Consider the following 19,418-nt stretch of genomic DNA (forward strand, 5'->3'; position numbering starts at 1 on the left):
AAGTTCAAAGCCATTGGACACTTTCGGTAAACAATATTGTCCAAGGCTCACACTTCGTGTACCACAACTTATATATAAAATAAAAAAACTGTGAAAACTTAGGCTCAATCGGTCATCAGAGTCGGGAGAAAATAACGGGAAAACCCACCCTTGTTTCCGCACGTTTTGCAGTGTCATGACATGTGTTTAAAATAAATCCATAATTCTCGCTATCGAGAATTGATATTGTTTTAATGTTTTCTCAAAAAGTAAGGCATTTCATGGAATAATATTTCAAGATAAGTATTTCACCATTATCTTCTGTAAACCCTGTAAATTATTTGTAAATCTGTGAATTTTTTTATTTTTTTTCTGTACCGAAAGTGTATAATGGCTTTAAGAAGAGGTGTAGTAGAAGAGAGTTTAAAGAAGAAATTAAACTAGAAATAAATCGCAGAGGAAATGCTCTTATCTCCCAGAAGAGAAATGACCATACCCCCCCCCCCCCCAAGTGGCATCAGAGAAAATTGTACACAGACTTTGTACGGTTGAGCACAGCAAATTAAAGAAAGATGTGATGAAAACCATTCTAGACCTTGCTTAGTTTATTTATTCTTGGTACATTTTGATAATGTATTTTTGAGAATTTTTTTTATTTTTATTGGCCCTGATTGTTTATAAATGAATAAAAAGTTAACCAACTACTTGTAAAGGGCGCCCTCTACAGTCTGCTGGAAACACTGTGTCTCTAAACAAGATGGCGTCGCCCAGGTGTGTTGCAAATCCGGAGGGTTTGGAGTTTCAACGATTTCTTGACGATGGAGTACACACTCATTCCTCTGATGTGCAGGTGGGTTGGACTTGTTAAAAGTGAAGTGTTGGCCTGAAAGTAAAAGGCAACGTGTGGTGTATTTACGAACCACAGAAAAGGATCATTTGAGGCTGATAATTGATAATTAATTGTTTTTTTAAGAAGTGTAGTTTTTGTTCGTTTTCCTTGCTTTTTCTTTAAAAAATGATAACTATAAATACTTCTAATACTTTTATAAGTTACTTTTTAATAGGATTTACTACATCATGTTGCATCTAGTTCTAAGACTATACATTAACATTGCTACTTTGTTGTGTAACCATTGGCATTGTCAGATTGTAACCACGGCATCTGACTGACCACCCCTGACGGTCCCTGACCATTAAATTATGGTGTAACAAATGGTATTGACAAAACAATTGTGAAATAAGTCGGGGCGACTCGTTCTGCTATTGTGTCCCGTTACTTCTAGAAACTATAAAAAAGGCTCCCCCGTGAGCCTATAGCAAATATAGGGGTCTAATATTTTGGGCCTCCTTAATGCTATACGTTTTTAATGGCGTTGATAGATGAAAGTTTTACGACCGTTAGCCACCATTAACTAAAGTTTCCTCTGTACTACACTATCAAAACTTTCCCCACACACTCAACATACATTCATAATGCTTGCATTGCCTTTTTGTTGAGTGAAATTAAACAACATCTTTAAAAAATGCAGTTTTCTGCTCGGTACTCACTGTTGTTGTTTTGCTGCATCGCCCGGTTTTTGACTTCTCAATATGCTCAACGCTTTATATTATATTTTTGGTCACCAAGCGCTGTACACGTGGGCACCAGCCTACTAGATCGACGAACTGCCGAGCCGTGGCCGAGTCGGACTAAACCATTCTGTATAAGGGGTGTCACAAGGCAGTGCGTGCAAGCCAACTACTCCGTTTTACCACTATACTACAAATGGCGATTGTCCCCGACCGTGCGCGTATTTTTTTCCCAGGACAAACGTGGAGAATTATCTGCACACGTTTGTCCTGGAAAGAAAAAAAATAATAACCAATCCGTGCTTTGTGTACAAAACATATGGACAGGCGTCTGGGAACCACGAAGAGTGTGTTCCCAGACATGCCAGAGGCATTTCCATATATTTTGTACACAAAGCACAGATCTGTTTTGTTTTTTGGGGGGACAATCGGCATTCGTAGTGTAGTGGTAAAATGGAATAGATAGATGTAATGGGGACTGAATTACGGTAAGAATAAAAAAAAAAAATTAAATTGAGATTGCGGAATGGATTTTGTGTACCTCGTCCTAAGTCAATGAGAGTTCAAAGAACACGTAGAGCCAAATTTTTGGGAAATTTAATTTAAAAAAAGAGAGATTTTACCTCATATCGAAGTGCCAAAACCCCCTCGTTTGTGTTGTGAGACATGTCAACCTATGAGGTGCGTGGAGACCAGAGCTGAACGAACCTCATAGTTCTAGGAGTAGCCAGGTAGGTGACAACTGACCAGCTGACAGGAAATTAGCCCAATAAGAAATTGGTCCAACCAAAACAGTTAATACTTAATGTGTCAAACTCTAACTATGTTATTGGGATACAGAGAAGTGAGCTTTAATGAATAATGGCTTCACAATGTTAAGTTTTCTATCTCTGTATGGGTTTTGTTTTATTCCTTTCAGGAAAATGTTGAAGCGTCTGTGAGTGAAATGTTTGAGACATTCCTTCTATCTCGTGAGGATGAGCACCCTGATAAAACAAAGTAAGTTCAAAATATACTTGACTCAATTCAGAAAAGCAAAAATGCAGACCTAAATTTGCTAGGACCATATTGACGGTACTGAAGGGAAGGAAGTTGGGTTACCTTCTCCATTTGTGTAGGAATATTATACACATATTGACTGGAATGAGGTAAAAAGTGCACGTCTATTCCCCCGAGGGACTTTGAGTGATCAGAAGAGGGACATATTTCCCTCTTCGGGTCACTCACAGGCCCGAGGGGGAATAGACGAGCACTGTTTGCCAAGATATGCCAGTCCCTGTGTTTTATAACACACCTCGGTGAAAAAAGAAAATAATCTTTTTAGGGTTTTACTTAACTGTTTTATTTCAACAATTAACACATGGGCAATTAAATCAAAAGAGATTCAACAATAGAAAATAAAAGGAATGCTTATTTCCTTGGATTAAGTTTTTTAGTTGCTGTCCACGGTTCACATCATGAGAGGGTGCTGTAACCAGTCAAAAAAGATTCCATGGGCCTCTTACATTTCGAGTGATGTAGTTTTATATCAGAAGCGGGCATTGTTAAACTGGCCACCAAAATTAAGGCCACCACAGGCCAATTCAGAGATGGCACTGTCTAGTAGTTCATATCTTAGTATCAAGTACATGTCAGGCCAAGTTTTATGCTTTTACCACAAAAAGCACGATTCTGTCATATTATAGCATTAATATTTAAAGGCAAACTCAAAACCTTTTTATCCGCTCATTTCAGGCCGTTGTTACACAGAGATAGTCACATTAGTTTCCTTCGGAAAGGCCTTCATAATCTGTCTGAGAACTATGAGAGTCTTGACGCATCAAGACCTTGGTTGTGCTACTGGATCTTACATAGTCTTCATCTTCTAGATCAACCATTGCCAGATAACATTGGCTCAGGGTAAGATCAATTTACTATTGTTTTTGTGGTGCCAGTTTTTTTTCCATCAAGGTGTCTTACAAAAACTATTAGAAAATGAGTGGATGTGACTTTAACTGTATCAAATTGCTAATATAGAAGGAAATTTACACAGTCAGTTTCCCTTAGGGGCATAGATTTCTTGACATTTGAAGTAAAAAGTCACACGCCACTTTCCAGGTTGTATTGTTAACGTTGGTCCGATCTTTGGCTACATGCCATTTACAGGTTGAATGGCTTGTGACTTGCACTCCCGAGCAATTATGTTGTTCAGGTGGTAGAATACTGACATGTTTATAATCTAGGAGTCCAAGTTCAACCTCTAGCACACACCACCATAGCTGTGTCAATGAAATGTGGAACAGTGCCAGCAGTATGCCAATGCTGTGAAAACTTTATTGATGTCAGCATGGTCTTCCTCCATGATGTCAGTAAGGGCATTATTTGATCTTGTGGCATAGTGTGCTTTAATGGTTAAGGTATGTCATTGGTCATTGAGGAAAACATGAAATTATTCCAAGCAAGGAGAGTGTACTGATTTTTATTGTTAAAAGTCGGGGGACATGAACGAATGATTTAGTTATTCCTCTTTGATTCGTTTCAGGGTGGTTAAGTTTTTAGTAAAGTGTCAGCATCCCGAGGGTGGATTTGGAGGTAAGTTGTGGATTTGATCAATAAATTCATGAAAAGTCTTGATTAAATGTTTGTTTGGATAACCCTCCTACTGTCCGACTATTCACAATTATTGACTTTGTACATGTGTATTTAATAATATGCTAAATTTGCATCAAAGATAACACATGTTATTTGTATTTTACCCATACACCGAACTGTACCTAGATACTGGGAATCAGAGATATCTCGATGGTCTAGTGATAAAACAATGCTCTAGAATGGCAAAGATCTCGGGTTGGAATCCCACCCCATAATGTATGTGCCACATGGACAATACTGGAGGATTACCACTTGTACAGCCTTGGAAACTGGAAATGTACTTTTTTTTACATGTGGGTATTTTTGAACCCCTTTATAAGGAGGTCTCTGGGAGGGGCACTTCACATTTACCTGATGCATTTTGATTTTGAAGTTTGAAAATGGTGACATAATTATATTGTGAATAAATTGAGTGAATTATTAAGTCCATAAGTTTGGTTGCCTTATTCAGGCGGACCTTTACAGTTTGCTCATCTAGCTCCTACCTACGCAGCAGTCCTGGCACTGATGACTATTGGTACACAAGAAGCATATGACGCTATTAACAGGTGAGATGCAGTAAGATTAATACCTAACTCACAATTAAAATGGAGGCCGGGCCGCATGTGCGATTTCTAGGCATCAACTGGCATGTAGTGGTCGGCGAAAGATCATTCATCAGGGTGGTCATTGTCAAAATAAAAAATGTCCCCCACATGATGAAAATTGGGTCAAATTCATGGCGTGTTTATTGATGGATTGCAATATGCGTCATCGACCGCCATCTTTGAGGTATTAACAAGGGAAAGTGCATGCGCAGCACTTTTCCCTCGTTAATACATCAAAGATGGCGGTTGATGACACGTATTGCAATCCATGTATAGGTTGGTGTCTGGCAGGTACTCGTCCGGTGCCTGCCTATGTGGGATGATAAACTGTGTGTTACCTTCTGTTGGCCCAGCACCCCCTCCCCCACATGTAACTAATAAGAACAGTTGATGATAATTATGTTGTATGTTTCAGATCCAAGTTGCAGTCATTCCTGAAGAGAATGCAGACACCAGAGGGCGCTTTCCGCATGCATGACGGTGGAGAAGTGGATGTAAGGTATGTTCATGTTTTATTATCACCCAGTAAAAGAGTTCTCTGTCTCTTCCAAAGTTTGTTTTCAGAACATGGATCTTTTTAATGACTGAGAGTCATAGATTTATCTTCCAAACTGGTGTTTTTAAAGTCCTGTTGAAATACAGTAAATAATCAGTGCTTTTATTCAGTGTTTACTCCAACTGATTGGTATAGAAGTTATTTTTAATGGCTTGTCATGGTCAAGGGCACCGGACTCGAGCTCTGCTGTTTCTGATCAGCAGAGCAGAGTGTGGGTTCGAGTCCCAGTCGTGACACTTGTGTCCTCAAGCAAGGCACTTCACCATTATTGCTGCATTCTTCATGTATCCATTGTCTTGTGTAATGCATGTACAAGAACCCAGTACACTTATTGTAAAGTAACCCTAGTGTTTCTGGCATGGTTAGGCAGTCACTCCACCTTGTATCTCTTTGAATGTTTTGTAATTACTGTTGCTTTATCTCATAAAATCATTCTAAATAAAGTCCGTCAAATCTGACATTTCAGTGTTCGGGGTGTCATTTATATGACAGAGGGACATGGTGCATTATAAATATATAAGCTATTATTTTTATGGGTAAACTGTCTTTCACACAAGTACAAAAGGATCTTAACTTTAAGTAGAGTAACATACAGAAAAATTGTTTGCGTAAAAATTGTCAAAAGATTTTAAATGATTGTCTGCTTCGTGTACGCACATTGTCTTTTAAAAAGTAATACATAAAAAAAAATACTGAAATTTGAAACACATAAGCTTTTTGTAGGACATGCTGGAAAATGTTGTAAAATTAAAATGATTGATCTTTTTTTTCCAGGAATAGTAATTCTAGTTATTTATAATAATTGGTAAAATATTAATAAAGTTTAACCTTTGTTAATGACTATTGTTAGCCAATGCACAATCTCTTTTTTACTTTAGTCTAGGGCGTCCTATTCAAATGACGTCATGTGCATAAGGTTTATTGTAAACAAGTAGATCCATGATGGAAAGGTCTGCTGAATCTGATTCAAATTAAAGGTTCCTCGTTGACTTATTCATCCTCATCATCATCTGATAGTTCAACATCATCTTCCGAAGCTTCGTTTTGTTCGTCCTCATCAGATAAATGACCTCCTTCCTCATCAATGGGTTCATCCTCTTGATCAGATTCCCCCTCTTCCTCTTCAGTACCCCCATCCTTGTCTTGTCCTGCAAGATCTTCATCATCTGAATTGTCATTGTCTTGTTCATCAAGTTCCTCTCCTACATGTTCTTCCTCATCCTCGCAATCTCCTTCCATATCCTCTGCGTCAGGCATTTCTTCACCCTCTCCTCCTTGTCCTAAAAAGTCCTCATTAAGTTCCTCATCCGAATCATTTGAAATTTCATCGAATTCCTCTTCGTCATCTGCGTCTTCCTCCAAATCTGCATCATCTTCCTCCTCATCTTCAGCTGCATCAAATTCTTCATCTCCATCCTCTTCTTCTCCTAGTCCCCCGAGTTCTGCCTCCTCATCGTCCTCAAACTCCATCTCATCGTCCTGGAAATCCTCTGACATTGTTTCTGACTGTGGTTCCTTTGAATTTGGTTCCTTGGACTTTCGTTCCTTGGAGGTTGGTTTCTTTGACTTTGGTACCTTGGGCTTTGGCTCCTTAGACTTTGATTCCTTTGACTTTGGTTCCTTTGACTTCAGTTCCTTGGTCTTTTGTTCCTCAGACTTTAGTTCCTCAAAGTTTAGTTCCTCAGACTCTGGTTCCTTGGATGTTGTTTCCTTGAGGATTGAGGGTCTTATCTCTTGGACATTGCTCTCTTCAACAATCTTTCTCGCTGTTTTTGGAGAATCCTTAATACCCTTCTCATTGTTAGAGTTCTTTGATGTGCTTGGAGGTAAACCGATAAGAGCATTCAAGGTAGCGTCTGATCGTAATCCCTTGCGCTTCTCAAGGAGTTTATCTGGTAACAAAATAACACAAATATTAAGACACAAACACCTGAAAACTACACAGTAAATTGTCATGGAAAACTGTTTTTTTCAAAATAACAACTTCCACAAATGATACTTTAATTTGGAATGTGTCATGATTTTAGAGTGCATTTGTAATGTTATGGCTGTAAACAGATGTTGCTATTGCATGCTTTTGTTACTAGAGGTGGTATGTTTGGTAATCACTTTTAGAATTAATGGAAATTAAAACTCTTGGTTAGAAGCTTACAGCAGATTCTGATAGTATAAAGCATTTTGAGAAACAATTTACTTTGATGTAAGGTGGTTATGTAAAAACATATCAGTTTGTATGCCCCAAAATTTTAATCTGAAAAGTGTAACCGGAGTAATGTTTTCGCTGACATGGAGATATTCACTCCTGATTTTTCGGTGATATGTCATGTCAGTTTTGTTGTAACCTTTAGCCTATAGGATTAATACAATCAAATGGTTCCAAATACCAAAGGTACACTTTGCCTTTACTCTTACCCATCATTTCAACACTCATGTACAAGTGAACTGGTCTCGTACTCTGTGTATCACCAGGACCAAGTGTGGGAAAACAGCTATCTTTCATGTCAGGTGAAACCTCATCGTCCTTTGAGCCAAAATCCCAGGCATAGTTCTGGCGGTGAGAAGCAGTCCTCCGTCCAATCCTTGAGGTCTTGAAGAGGTCAAAGGTCGAACACCTTTGCGGATCTTTTGTGTAGAGACTCTTTTTGGAGTTTTTCCCGCTCATCTTTGACTGAGAGAGGGAGGGCAGGGATTGAGTTGCACGATATTGAATCGATGGCATGAAAAGTCGATTGTCAGTCTTCTCTGCTGGAAGGTGATTGGAGTAACTATGGCGATGCTGTTGTTTGGTGTGGTTTCCATGGAGACTTATCCTTGGCAGGGATTGAGATTGTAGCGATGGGGGCGGGGTGGTCGTACAGCGTAGTCGCTGGGAGACCTCCACCTTATGGAAAGCGTCTATGCTGGAATGTGATTTCCTTGGTTTGCTCCTCAGTAGTGAAGGCATTGTTCTGGTATTGTTTCTGGTCATGGCGGCGGAGGTAAGTGGCTGGGATTTGAATCTCTTGCCGTGCTTGTAGTCACTGAAGAGGGATACCACTGCACTTTCCATCGTGAATGCTCAATCAAATCTGCAATATAACAGATGGTGTTTTATATCATATTGCACTGACAAGAAGAATGCTATCTGCGGATATTTTCAGGCCTGGAATTTCATCTTTGAGAGGGCAAGCCATTGTCATTTTCCAAAGGGCACTTTCATTGGAAAATCTGACTGAACAGAGATTCTGATGAATTGCTACTTTCATTACAAATGACAGCTACAGAGCAGTAAAAAATTACCGTTCTTTTCTCACGCACAACAATTTCTTGTAGCTCTGTTCAATTTGGACAACAAATAGACCACCCACTGACATTAATCATGGTTTTATCTTTTTCCCTGGTTTTTGGGTCCATTGAGGGCGATCCTGGAACACAGAGCCCACTGAGACCATTGCCTCTATTGCCCAGTTTATATAACCTTTGAGCCTTTAATCCTCTTGCAGTGCTCAGAGCCGATTAAATTTGCCTATTTTTTGGACTGAGCATCCGGCAGGATATAAGGCCTATAATGTTGTTTATTTATAACCCATTTGTTTTGGTTACAACACACCATGTGACCTTAAAATGGCCTTTGTGAAAGTTCAGACCGTAAAAGGGCACCCTAGGGTTAAACCAAGTTCCCCAAGATATTTTGGGGGTGCTTTTTTGGTGTGAGACATTTCCTTGCCATCCTATTACATGTACATATATGAAATACAAGACATGTGAGAAAAATCGTTGTTAGCACAAACCATTTGTACACAGAAATGTACATGATGTATCAGTGACTGATTTCCTTGTACTGCATAGCAGAATACAACACAAAATGTATCAGTTAGGCCTACTTATCATCATTTGCCACTCAATAATTATCGAGTGTTTAGTGTGCACAAAATGCGTCCAGTGTAATTTTGTTGCTATGCAAAATTGCTGGACGAAATCAAAACAATTATCTGTTTTTAGATTAATTTTTACTTTTAGACAGTTACCTGTACTCCAGATTGAGGCATGGTAAACACATTATGACTACCTTTTCCACCATTTGTTAGTTTTCTTCCTCATGGCAGCTTTATTTCACAATGTATGTAAAAGACTTCATTCCCAAGCCAGTAATAGTTATCTATTCTTGACCATTATGTAATGAAGTTCTCACTCGAAACCATTCGCCCATTTCAAGTCCGGGTTACGCAGTGTTTACTTAGTCGTGGATTATTTATAGATACACAGAGAATTATTCTGGTTGTATGTGAAGATGAAATCAATAATGTACTTGTGCCAAATGAGCACACGGGCCAACGTCCGCTGGCCGCCCCAATCACTGAGGATTGTAAACTGATTGTTAACGGAATGTAAGCTGTTTGTGTATGCCAGGGAAAAATCAATGGAGGGAGTTGGGAATCTTAGCTAATTATTGATGATGTTCACCTGACAGACGCAGTGGTAAAATAAATACTGAATTTCTGCTTGCGGTTATCGTCCAACTAAATCTCAACAGTCTTTCTTTAGTGATTGTAAAAAAAAGTATAAAGCAAAAATGTTCTTGTTTATTTGAAATTTGTCTCAAGAAATGGCTCGCATTATAATTACATCTGGGGTTGGTTTCTCAAAGAGTTAAAAATTTAGTGCAAATCAATCTTAATTGCTATGCAACACAATGTGTCACAATGTAAGTCACTATGGCAATATTGACAACTCAAAGATGAATCTTAGTGCTTTGTGAAATCCAGTACTGTGGATCCGTTTTCATATAATCAAATTAGCTTAATCAAAATAATTGCAAGTTGTGATTAAGTATGGGGAGGGAATGTATAAATTTAACATGGTAGTTGTTGAATTTATGAGAGCAAAAAAATAATAATTTTTTTTTCACAATTAGTTCAATTAGTTTTTGCCCTCATTAAATAGTATTAACAAAAAAGGATGGCATTTTAAAGAAAATGTTCAATAGAACACAGGGCTTGTATCTCAGACTTGGAAATACTTTTACAAGACTTTCTGAACTTTTGGATGGAGATTTAAATGGGTACAGACTTTAGTTTGAGAACTTGACTAATAAATTACCAAACCTTAGAAGCATTAATACTTTTTGCTTTCCAGCCAAAAGAAGAAATGTTGTTGCTTGTGTAAAGGACAGGTCCATGCCAACGTTGTGTTACAACTTAGAATGGAAAACCATAGTTTCCCTTTAAAAAGTTCTGTGACTTTTGCCTGGAACAAAATCACTCCATTGAGTTAAACAACCTACCTCACTCTAGAGTCTAGCCTTGCAGTCAATCAACAGCCAGTCAGTACTCACTTGGGAGAACCAAGACCTACATTTTTGTCTTGGTCTCTGGTTGAACTGAAGCTTCATGAGTTAAATGATCCACAAGTGTTTTTTAAGGCCATCCAAGTAGTATAGTACTTGGTTTTCACCAAATAGTACAATTCCACGTTTGTTAGTCTATATGGTCTAACTAATTAGGAGATACAAATTACAAGTATCCAGTAAAGAAGACATACCACTTCATTAGTTGCATTTTCCAGTTCAAAAGGTTTTGTTGTAAATGTAACCAGTACACACAAATTGACAACAGTCCTGTCTGCGGAGAAGCTATTAACGCTGATCAAACCAGCAAGTAGTCTCTCATCCAGTCAAAAGATCTTCCACAACACAGACACTTAATAAAGACTCTTCTGCCTGCCTCTCCTTGTACTACTACACAAAGCCCTTCTCTTGTACAAGTTTTAGTGTCATCAACACCCACTGCACTCCTGAGTTCTTACTCTGCAGTGTTGTAACCACGCAGCGATACAACCAAGCCAAACTACACAGATCCCAAACACTACATTGTGCACTTGCCTTTCAGGTTGAGCGGATTCTTTATGGTCCGCCTCACACACTGAGAGTACCCCCCTTAGGGTGCGTTGGGGGTGCACCAAACAAGCTGGCTCGGCTCCTGCCCATGATCCTATTGTAAGGTCACATCACCCCAGGGCGGGATTCTCATAGGTTTAGGTGTTTTGTGTCGAAAGCTTATAATGCTGTTGTATAGTTATTGCTAGTTGACATGGTTTACAACATGAAGATGGAGTGGGTGCCAGGAAAAGCTAGTTGCCAAAAGTGTTTCCAAGTATGCCGCAGACTCTTTAATTGGTGTGTGTTGAGTGATTTCAAGCAGCTTGGGTGGTTGAATGTGTTTTTGTCTGAATGTTCTATTTATGTGTTCTGATGATTTTGAGTTCTTTGTTAGAAAATAACACTGATGTGTCTATTTCATATTACTCCAAAAAATTGTGGTTTGTTCTTGTCCATTATTGGTATTTAATTTTCTGTCTGGGATGATCTTTACAAGCAATGTTCTCCGACATTTCTTGCCTCCGTGCTCTGACAAAACACTTCCCCCCCCCCTTTTTTTAAAGTATTGAAATCAAATGCTTTTAATTTATTTTTGTATGGGCTCCATGCATGTACTATAAATACTTTCTACATACAAAGTCAAATGGCTTCCACAAGAGATAGAAGGGCTAAATTTCATAGAGCTTCATAAATACAAAATTTTGCAAAGCACAACACCATTTTTCTTATTAAAAAAAATATTACAATTTTATCAGTAACAAACCACAGAGAAAGTGACTGGTAACTTTGAAATGTTTTAGGGTTTAACAAAGAAAAATTGACTAGTGCAAGACTTGAACCTATGACCTCCAGATTAACATGCCAGCACTCTACCAACTCAACTATCTTGCCCAAATGTTGGCAGTCTCCCTATTTTGGTAAATTTCTTTGTCCGGGGGTGGCAGTCAGAAACCATTTAGCCTGTAGCTGTCAGATAAGCAGGATCACACCCAAGTTTGCAATACTTTCTTTTAATAACCATAGTAATAACAATAATCACTTTCTTGTTATCAAAGCTCAAGACTTGGACCACTCCTTGCAGAAAATGTGTACAAATCAGCAGCATTGGTCCATCACATTGACCTGTGCACAAATGAGTGTGTGTAAAAATTGTATTAATTACTAAAATTAACAATGAAAATGTGTTCTTTTCTTTGTTAACAGAGGTGCATACTGTGCAGCAGTAGCAGCTACAATCACCAATGTGGCTACACCTGATATGTTTGATGGCACCGCAGAATGGATAGCCAGGTAAGACACCTCAAAAAAAGAGACAAAAAATTGCATACAAAAATAATTAAATGTGTTTAAGAAGGAAAATTGGCACAAGACTTTGTTTGTTTCTGAATGTATGTATTCAAATGGGAATTCCACTATGGGGATGAGGTTGGCTTAGTGGGATCAATGTATCTCGGACAGGAGCCTTCCAAATATTGCTAACACCCCATTCTGAGATCTATTCGCAATATGCTAGATATTGCAAACATAACACCAAGACTCTGGAATTCTCTTCCCGAAGACCTCAAACAAACACACAACATCACTCTTCGAGACGATGACAAGAGCAAGCTAGTCGAAACGTTGAGACCAATTCAAGAACTGACTCCGCGGTAGTACAGTTAATTACCATCCTATAAGCTAAAGTAGTAGTCTCAACCAATTTTCTATACCTTCTGCCCGGGTAGTAGCTAAAAAGCAGGACAGTTCTTTTCAGAACTGAAATTTTCCCGAACATCCGATAAAACTTCTCCGCTGTAGTAGAATAAAGAAAGACAGTTCTTTAAAGAACTTGAACTCTACCTGGCAAGTAGATACACATATGGTGTTACCGCAAACCAAATATATATTGATACCTCACCATACAATGCCTCAAATCCTATATCACTCTCTTCCATCAGCAGAAACCTACAACACACTTGCTCACACTGTCTTTCCCTACAATTTTGACAATACTTAACTTCTACTAGACCGGCACCTTTGAATGGTTTCCAAGGAACTAAGCTGTACTATTATTTCACCAGCCTCATTAATGATTGTTGTCTTGATTATTTTCTTGTGTATAGTTGTCAGACCTATGAAGGAGGTTTTGCTGGTCAGCCAGCTATGGAGGCCCATGGAGGTTATGCGTTCTGTAGTGTAGCAGCTCTAGTAATCCTTGGACATGAGAGACTGTGCGACACAGAGGCATTACTAGTGAGTATTATGTTGAAGTTACATCCAATTTTTAGTGTTCTCTTGTGGCGAATCCAGGCTTGTCAATGATCTTCCCGTCAAGGGAACTCGGCAAACTCCCACAAGGGGAAATAAACACCAAGCTGGGACCACCCAATCTCTCTCACAAACCTTGGTTCAACGTCTATCATTATGAATTGCACAAATCAATTGTGATTCAGTTGCAAGACGACATTACTTATACTAGTCATTGTAAAATCAGCGGTTAGCTTGGTAGGATTCGAACCCACACCCTTGTGAGTGCAAGTCATTCAGTCTAACCACTGGACCACTGAACCACTGAACCATTGCACCAGACATAATTCAAAATTAAACTTGTTTGCTTAGAAACAACCGTATTAACCACATATTAAATTTAATGTTTTGTATAATACCAAACAATTTTCTCCCATTGCAGAGATGGTTAAGCAACAGACAGATGAAGTTTGAAGGAGGTTTCCAAGGGCGGACCAACAAGCTAGTGGACGGGTGTTATTCCTTCTGGCAAGCTGGTACTTACCCACTCATACACAGCATACTAGGGGCACACAACGACCATGCACTCAGCCGAACGGAATGGGTCTTTGACCAAAGTATGTATTTACATTAATGTTTATGGCTTTGTATCATATTCTTTCAGTGCTATGAACCGATGTACAATCTCTGCCATTCATATGTACATATAAATCGTTGGTTCAAATTTTTTTTCTACCCCAAACTATTTAAAAATTTACCCTGTCAGTGAGTGTCCCTTGTGGCTTATTATTTGATAATTCAATTACCATAACATTTTATTCTTACTTCTATTTCTATTTTGTGATTCTAATGAGTTCAGGTTGCTGATTGTTTTTATTTTTGGATTGTTTGATTTGTTATGTATGTTGTGTGCATATCTATTGTAATTTACTCTTTTTTATATTGTAATTTTGTTTTTGATTGCAATGTGCACATTTTCATTTGTTACCTTAACATTTTCACTTTTTACCCTGTAAATTTTCAATTGTTTTGTCTTCAAATATTCACTTTTTGCCTGTAATTTTCAACTGTTTTATCTGGTAATTTTCACTTGTTGTTGTTATCTGTAAATCATTTTTTACTGGCAAATTTTAACTTGTTACCTGTAAATCTTTGACTATTTTGTCAGTAAATTTTAAAATTTTTGTATCTGTAAATTTTTAATTTCTACTTGCAAATTGTGATATTTAATAAATTAAACTGAACCCCCATTGACTGACACAATATAATATTACAGTGTCTAATGATAAAGTACTAATATTTCTTTTCAGTGGCATTGCAAGAGTACATTCTGTTATGTTGTCAGCACAAGCATGGCGGGCTCATTGACAAACCTGGAAAGTAAGTAAAAAGTTGTGAAAAGTTGAGTTCATTTAAGCCCCTTAAATGTTCAAAGACAAATGTACTGAAAATCCTGCTGGAAAAGTTTATCAAAAGATTAATACACTGTGCAGTAGATGAGACTCAAAATAAAATAGATGAACTGATCTAAACACAATATAGATTTATCTGTGTGTGTGATTGGTTTGTTTTGTTTAATATTTTGCTTGTTTGTTTGTTGGTTGCTGCTTTTCTGTTCAATAATATGATGTAAATATTATTTTTATTTTGCATAACTCTTGAGGATGCAATGTAAAATTATCTGTTTTGGGGACCTTGGAAAGGTGGTGGTTGTTTTTGTTTTTAAAGGAAATTTGTGCAGGTACACCTATATCTTTTTAAAGACACTGGACACTATTGGTAATTGTCAAAGACAACTTTTTATTTAAAACATCAGGCAATAAACCACAAGGGAAACTGACTTTAGTGAAAATTAATCCTTTATTAATTTTTTTGTTATCAACCCAAAATAAAATATTAATTTATCCAGTCAGTTTCCCTTGTGGTTTACAAATTGCCTTAGTTATTTAAACACATTTTGAGCAACTGCAAAGACCAATGGTACAAACTAATTTAATAATTTTGTATTTTTTCAGAGCTCGTGATTTCTACCACACATGTTACTGTTTGAGCGGACTGTCTGTGGCTCAACACTTTGCAGCAGGAAAACTTGCCAATAAATTAATCCTAGGACCCCCTGAAAATGAGCTGGTAAGTCTTGAGTCGTTTCCAGAGTAAACCTTGTGTTCCTTTTGGAATATGTGGTTTATAGTTTACATGCACTCTAGAACAGGGCTCAAATTTTACACTGAACAAGTCCTGCAGTTTTGTTGTTTCTTTTCGTTGAATATTAATTGATAAAAAAAACCTAAACTGTTTAATATCTTGAGCAAGACAAAGTATTGCAAATTGCTTGTTTTGAGTCCTATAAAATACCTTACATTTCTATTGAGTATTTTATAATGAAGACAGATGAGATCAATCTTCTCGTATCACTCTCAAAGTGTTTGTTCAAATAAACTGAGTCAGGAATTTTTTTTTTTTTTTTTTTTTTTTTTTTTTTATTCTGGTCTTGCAAAAAACAATACTGGTCCAGTAACACATTTGAGCAACAAGATGGATGTGGTCTTATGGATTTTTCCTAAAAATGGCTCGTAAATGTTGGTGCCCTTACACACACAAACTTACAGGGTACTTTTTCGCAATGAATTATTGCTACATAGAATAATAGGAATAACAATGGAGGTACCCTGTAACTGTCATTATTGCAGGGTCTGTGTGTACAGCACAGTTTGCAGAGAGCATTGTCATTGCATTTTATTTGTTTCATACATTGCCATAAAACATTATTTCCTTCATTGATTAATCATAAAGAACTTGATTTTTTCTGTTTTGATATTGATTTTCATATTCTCATTCCTATTATTGATTGTGTTTTAACTTGGTTATTTATCGACAATAACTTGATGGTGAAAATGTTGTGTCTTTATCAATTCTTTTCTTCATTGAATAATCACAATGTACTTGATTTCTTCTGGTTTACATTTGAATTTGGTTTTCATATTCTCATTTCTTCTATTGATTGTGTTTCTACTTGATTATTTATTGACAATAACTTGCTGTTGAAAATGTTGTGTCTTTATCAATTGTACAATATATGTATCCCTTCTTTTTTTCTATAAATGGATATGTATTTGTCCATACTTTTTTTGCCTCTGAAGAAGGTCCGGTTTGGATCGAAAGCTAAGGCCATCTACCCTACTCATTATATATTTAACCTTATGTATATAATGTGCTTTTATTCTTGTGTTCTTTTTGATATTTTACTTCCTTGGGTTTCTTTCTTGAGACTCTTAAATACTTCCGCCTTCCTTCTTAATTTGTGTTAACATCAATTGTTAGTACTTTGCATATAACTCTAGTTGTGTTTTAGAAGTGTTTATAGGCTCGTTGTTTTAACTAGATATTTGCTTAAATTATTATGGTACAATATTTCAAGTTATACGTATGTATACCATCTCATTTTGATTTTAATATTTTATGTTTTATCTGTTACATTTTTAGGGTCCTTTGTCAGATTGGACATTTTTATTAGTATTGTTCACAATGTAGTAATATGAGTAATATTTAATGTTCACATTATTTCCAGGTTTAATTTTAACATTTTAAGTTGATACTTTATCTGCTACATTTTGAGGGTCATTACTGATGACACTCCTTATAGGCTTATTTTGATAGTATTATTTAAAACCTAGTTTGTAAAATTTAATTTCATGCCATATTAATTCAATCTATTTTTATTTTCCTCCCCGACAGAAACAAAGTCATCCGTTGTTCAACATCGGTCTGGAGCCGGCCTACCACGCCAACCAATTCTTCTCTTCACTCTCAGTGCCAAAGTGAACTTATTACAGGAAAGGCATGAATCGGATGGAAGGAAATAGTATTATTCCGTTCATGTTTCTAACCTGTTTGATTCAAATTTGTTGGCAGTCTCAGGAGCTAGCTTGCAGTTGATGAAGGGATGGTTGTAGTCATCAAATGGGAGAGATTCTTCGACACTAGGTGGCAGCAGACTTATGCGGTAAATCTATTGTTCATGGAAGTGTGCGGATGCTATTAAGGCCGTGTCCAAAATGGCAACCTCGCCTACAGCTACAACTAGATCAGCGCATCTGCAAGTGTTGAAAAACAGGCAGAGGCGCACGATCTAGCTGTAGGAAGTCGCCGTTTCAGACACGGCCTTTTATGAACTACAAAATCAGTGGAAATTTGTCTGCTGCCACCTAGTGTTCAAAAACCTCCATGTTTATGTAGCTGTTGATTTGTCATTGACTGCAGCTGTTTGCTCTGTAGCTCAAAGTTGGTCTAAAAAGGATGGTCTTACATGGAACTAGCTCTAGCCATTGATGGACATGTACCACATTTGTGGCTGTGGCTGCTGTTGCTAAGGGCTAGCATATGCTTCATGCATTTTAATTTGGTGAGCAAGCCACAGTCGCTCATCCGGAAATAGCCTTTACTGCCAAACGGAGGCAGGAATGAGAAATAGTCTGGTTCTTTTCTGTAGCAACCAATATTAGCCACAGCGTGGTTACTGATGTAAACCACCAATCATGATATAAATAATGTATTGTATATTACATTGTTCAGTGTATGTGAATTGAATGTGTAATTTGTAGGTTTTGATCTTGAACATTTGAGGCTTTATTATTGTTGTAAACATCCGACTGTTTGGGTATGAGGTTCTTCATGTTTGGGAGGGGGGAGGTACTAATGTTAGTACATTGCATCAATGCACACATTTTATCTATACATTATTACAGGGGCATTTGTTTTGGAGCAATTGCCAAAGTGAATTCCTGGAAATCAAGAATCCCGTGCTCTGTGAAGGTATGATTGGGTGTCCCCTTTTCCACATACTTTAATCCAATTTCATATTCAAGCAAGGATTGGAAATTCCGTTTTGAATGGTTTCGTTTTCCATTTAATGTTAAACCGCAGGTGTGTGTTTTTGTGTGTAGGTACCTGTAGAAGATTTATGTGCTTTACAATTTTAAGTAACATATTAAATCATGTGTTGATTACCCATGGCAGTGTATCTTGGTGTAAAAGCCTTGTGTATACGAGTTAAACTCAGGCCATCATCAACGATTTGTAAAACTTTGTACATTTTAATTTCTTAATCAGAAAGAGTTTGTGCCATGTGTGGTCTTTACCTCTAGATTGTTATTCTTGACCGTCACACGTTAGAATATTTGCCTTTGGTTGCAGCCATTCATTCCTTATTGGTGCTCAGTTAAATGAAAAAAAAACACATTTAGATTTTTTATTATTTTTTACAAGACATTGTGTATGAAATATTGATAGTACTTCATGCAGTCTCAGTTGCATTACACCAGTCTGGAATGATGATGTGCTTGTTGCACAATGTGCTTTAAGACAATGATAATGATGTTTATGTTATGTATGTGTGTATTGAAATGGTCACAATAAACTGTGAAGATAGGAAGATGAAGAATAGTGGTAGCACCTAAAGACCGAGTAATGGGACTATTGAGACAATGGTGGCAGCAGACATGAAAGGTTTTTTTTTACGGCTCTGAGTGTGCGCGCACATGCTCAGTATCGCGCGCGTAGGTCTGAGAATGGCCTCTATGGTCTGACCACTCGCACTACAGGCAAGAACTAAGAAGAAAAAAACCCAAAAGTCTCCCATTACAACAAAAGCTGCAAGAGCAATACCATTATCTTCATTGGCCTTGACAGCAAAGTAATCTTGGTGCAAGACGTTCTTGTTGAGTAAAACCATAAAACCATATGGCATTTATACATTCGACACTACACACATTGCAGCAAGTTTTGTTTGTTGTGGTGGGTGATCTGCAAATTTTCCAACTTTACCGGCTATGGTTCAACAGTAACGATGTGCGCTGCGCGGAGCGGGGAATCGCCTTAGTTGAGTGATAATGAAAAACAACATCTTGCACCAAGACTATCAGCAATGCTGAAGACATAGCCATCAATGTATCATTCATGTGCTTTTTGTAAATTACATGTCACCCACAAGTCAAATAAAAGAACAACTCGGACA

At 37.5% G+C, this 19,418-nt stretch overlaps 2 protein-coding genes across 3 annotated transcripts; one reads left to right on the top strand and one right to left on the bottom strand.

Moving 5' to 3' along the window:
• The first annotated feature begins 724 nt into the window (after nt 1-724).
• Nucleotides 725-19,417, top strand: LOC139947177 (protein farnesyltransferase subunit beta-like). Its single transcript, XM_071945043.1, has 12 exons — nt 725-829; nt 2,468-2,547; nt 3,283-3,447; nt 4,070-4,119; nt 4,631-4,727; nt 5,182-5,265; nt 12,383-12,469; nt 13,282-13,411; nt 13,848-14,022; nt 14,716-14,785; nt 15,421-15,535; nt 17,141-19,417. The coding sequence occupies exons 1-12, from the start codon at nt 737-739 to the stop codon at nt 17,225-17,227; spliced, it is 1,233 nt and encodes a 410-aa protein (XP_071801144.1). The 5' UTR covers nt 725-736; the 3' UTR covers nt 17,228-19,417.
• On the bottom strand, nt 5,275-11,208 carry LOC139947161 (uncharacterized). 2 transcript variants are annotated; one of them, XM_071945032.1, is made up of 3 exons: nt 10,843-11,208; nt 7,735-8,390; nt 5,275-7,214 (listed from the first exon to the last, which is right to left on the bottom strand). In XM_071945032.1, the coding sequence occupies exons 2-3, from the start codon at nt 8,369-8,371 to the stop codon at nt 6,313-6,315; spliced, it is 1,539 nt and encodes a 512-aa protein (XP_071801133.1). In that variant the 5' UTR covers nt 8,372-8,390; nt 10,843-11,208; the 3' UTR covers nt 5,275-6,312. The 2 variants fall into 2 exon arrangements, with proteins under 2 accessions (XP_071801133.1, XP_071801127.1); XM_071945026.1 differs by having other exon boundaries at nt 10,586-11,208.
• Nucleotide 19,418: the final 1 nt, after the last annotated feature.

This window comes from Asterias amurensis, chromosome 1 (genome assembly GCF_032118995.1).
Source record: "Asterias amurensis chromosome 1, ASM3211899v1".
Classification (NCBI taxonomy): Eukaryota; Metazoa; Echinodermata; class Asteroidea; order Forcipulatida; family Asteriidae; genus Asterias; species Asterias amurensis.

Bases quoted from the DNA above. Each gene is read 5' to 3' on its own strand.
- LOC139947177 (XM_071945043.1), top strand. From the start codon at position 737: ATGGCGTCGCCCAGGTGTGTTGCAAATCCGGAGGGTTTGGAGTTTCAA. The intron at 4,120-4,630 runs GTAAGTTGTGGA...TGCCTTATTCAG, and splicing joins TCCCGAGGGTGGATTTGGAG to GCGGACCTTTACAGTTTGCT. The intron at 15,536-17,140 runs GTAAGTCTTGAG...CCTCCCCGACAG, and splicing joins GACCCCCTGAAAATGAGCTG to AAACAAAGTCATCCGTTGTT.
- LOC139947161 (XM_071945032.1), bottom strand. From the start codon at position 8,371: ATGGAAAGTGCAGTGGTATCCCTCTTCAGTGACTACAAGCACGGCAAG. The intron at 7,215-7,734 runs GTAAGAGTAAAG...TTTTGTTACCAG, and splicing joins CATGAGTGTTGAAATGATGG to ATAAACTCCTTGAGAAGCGC.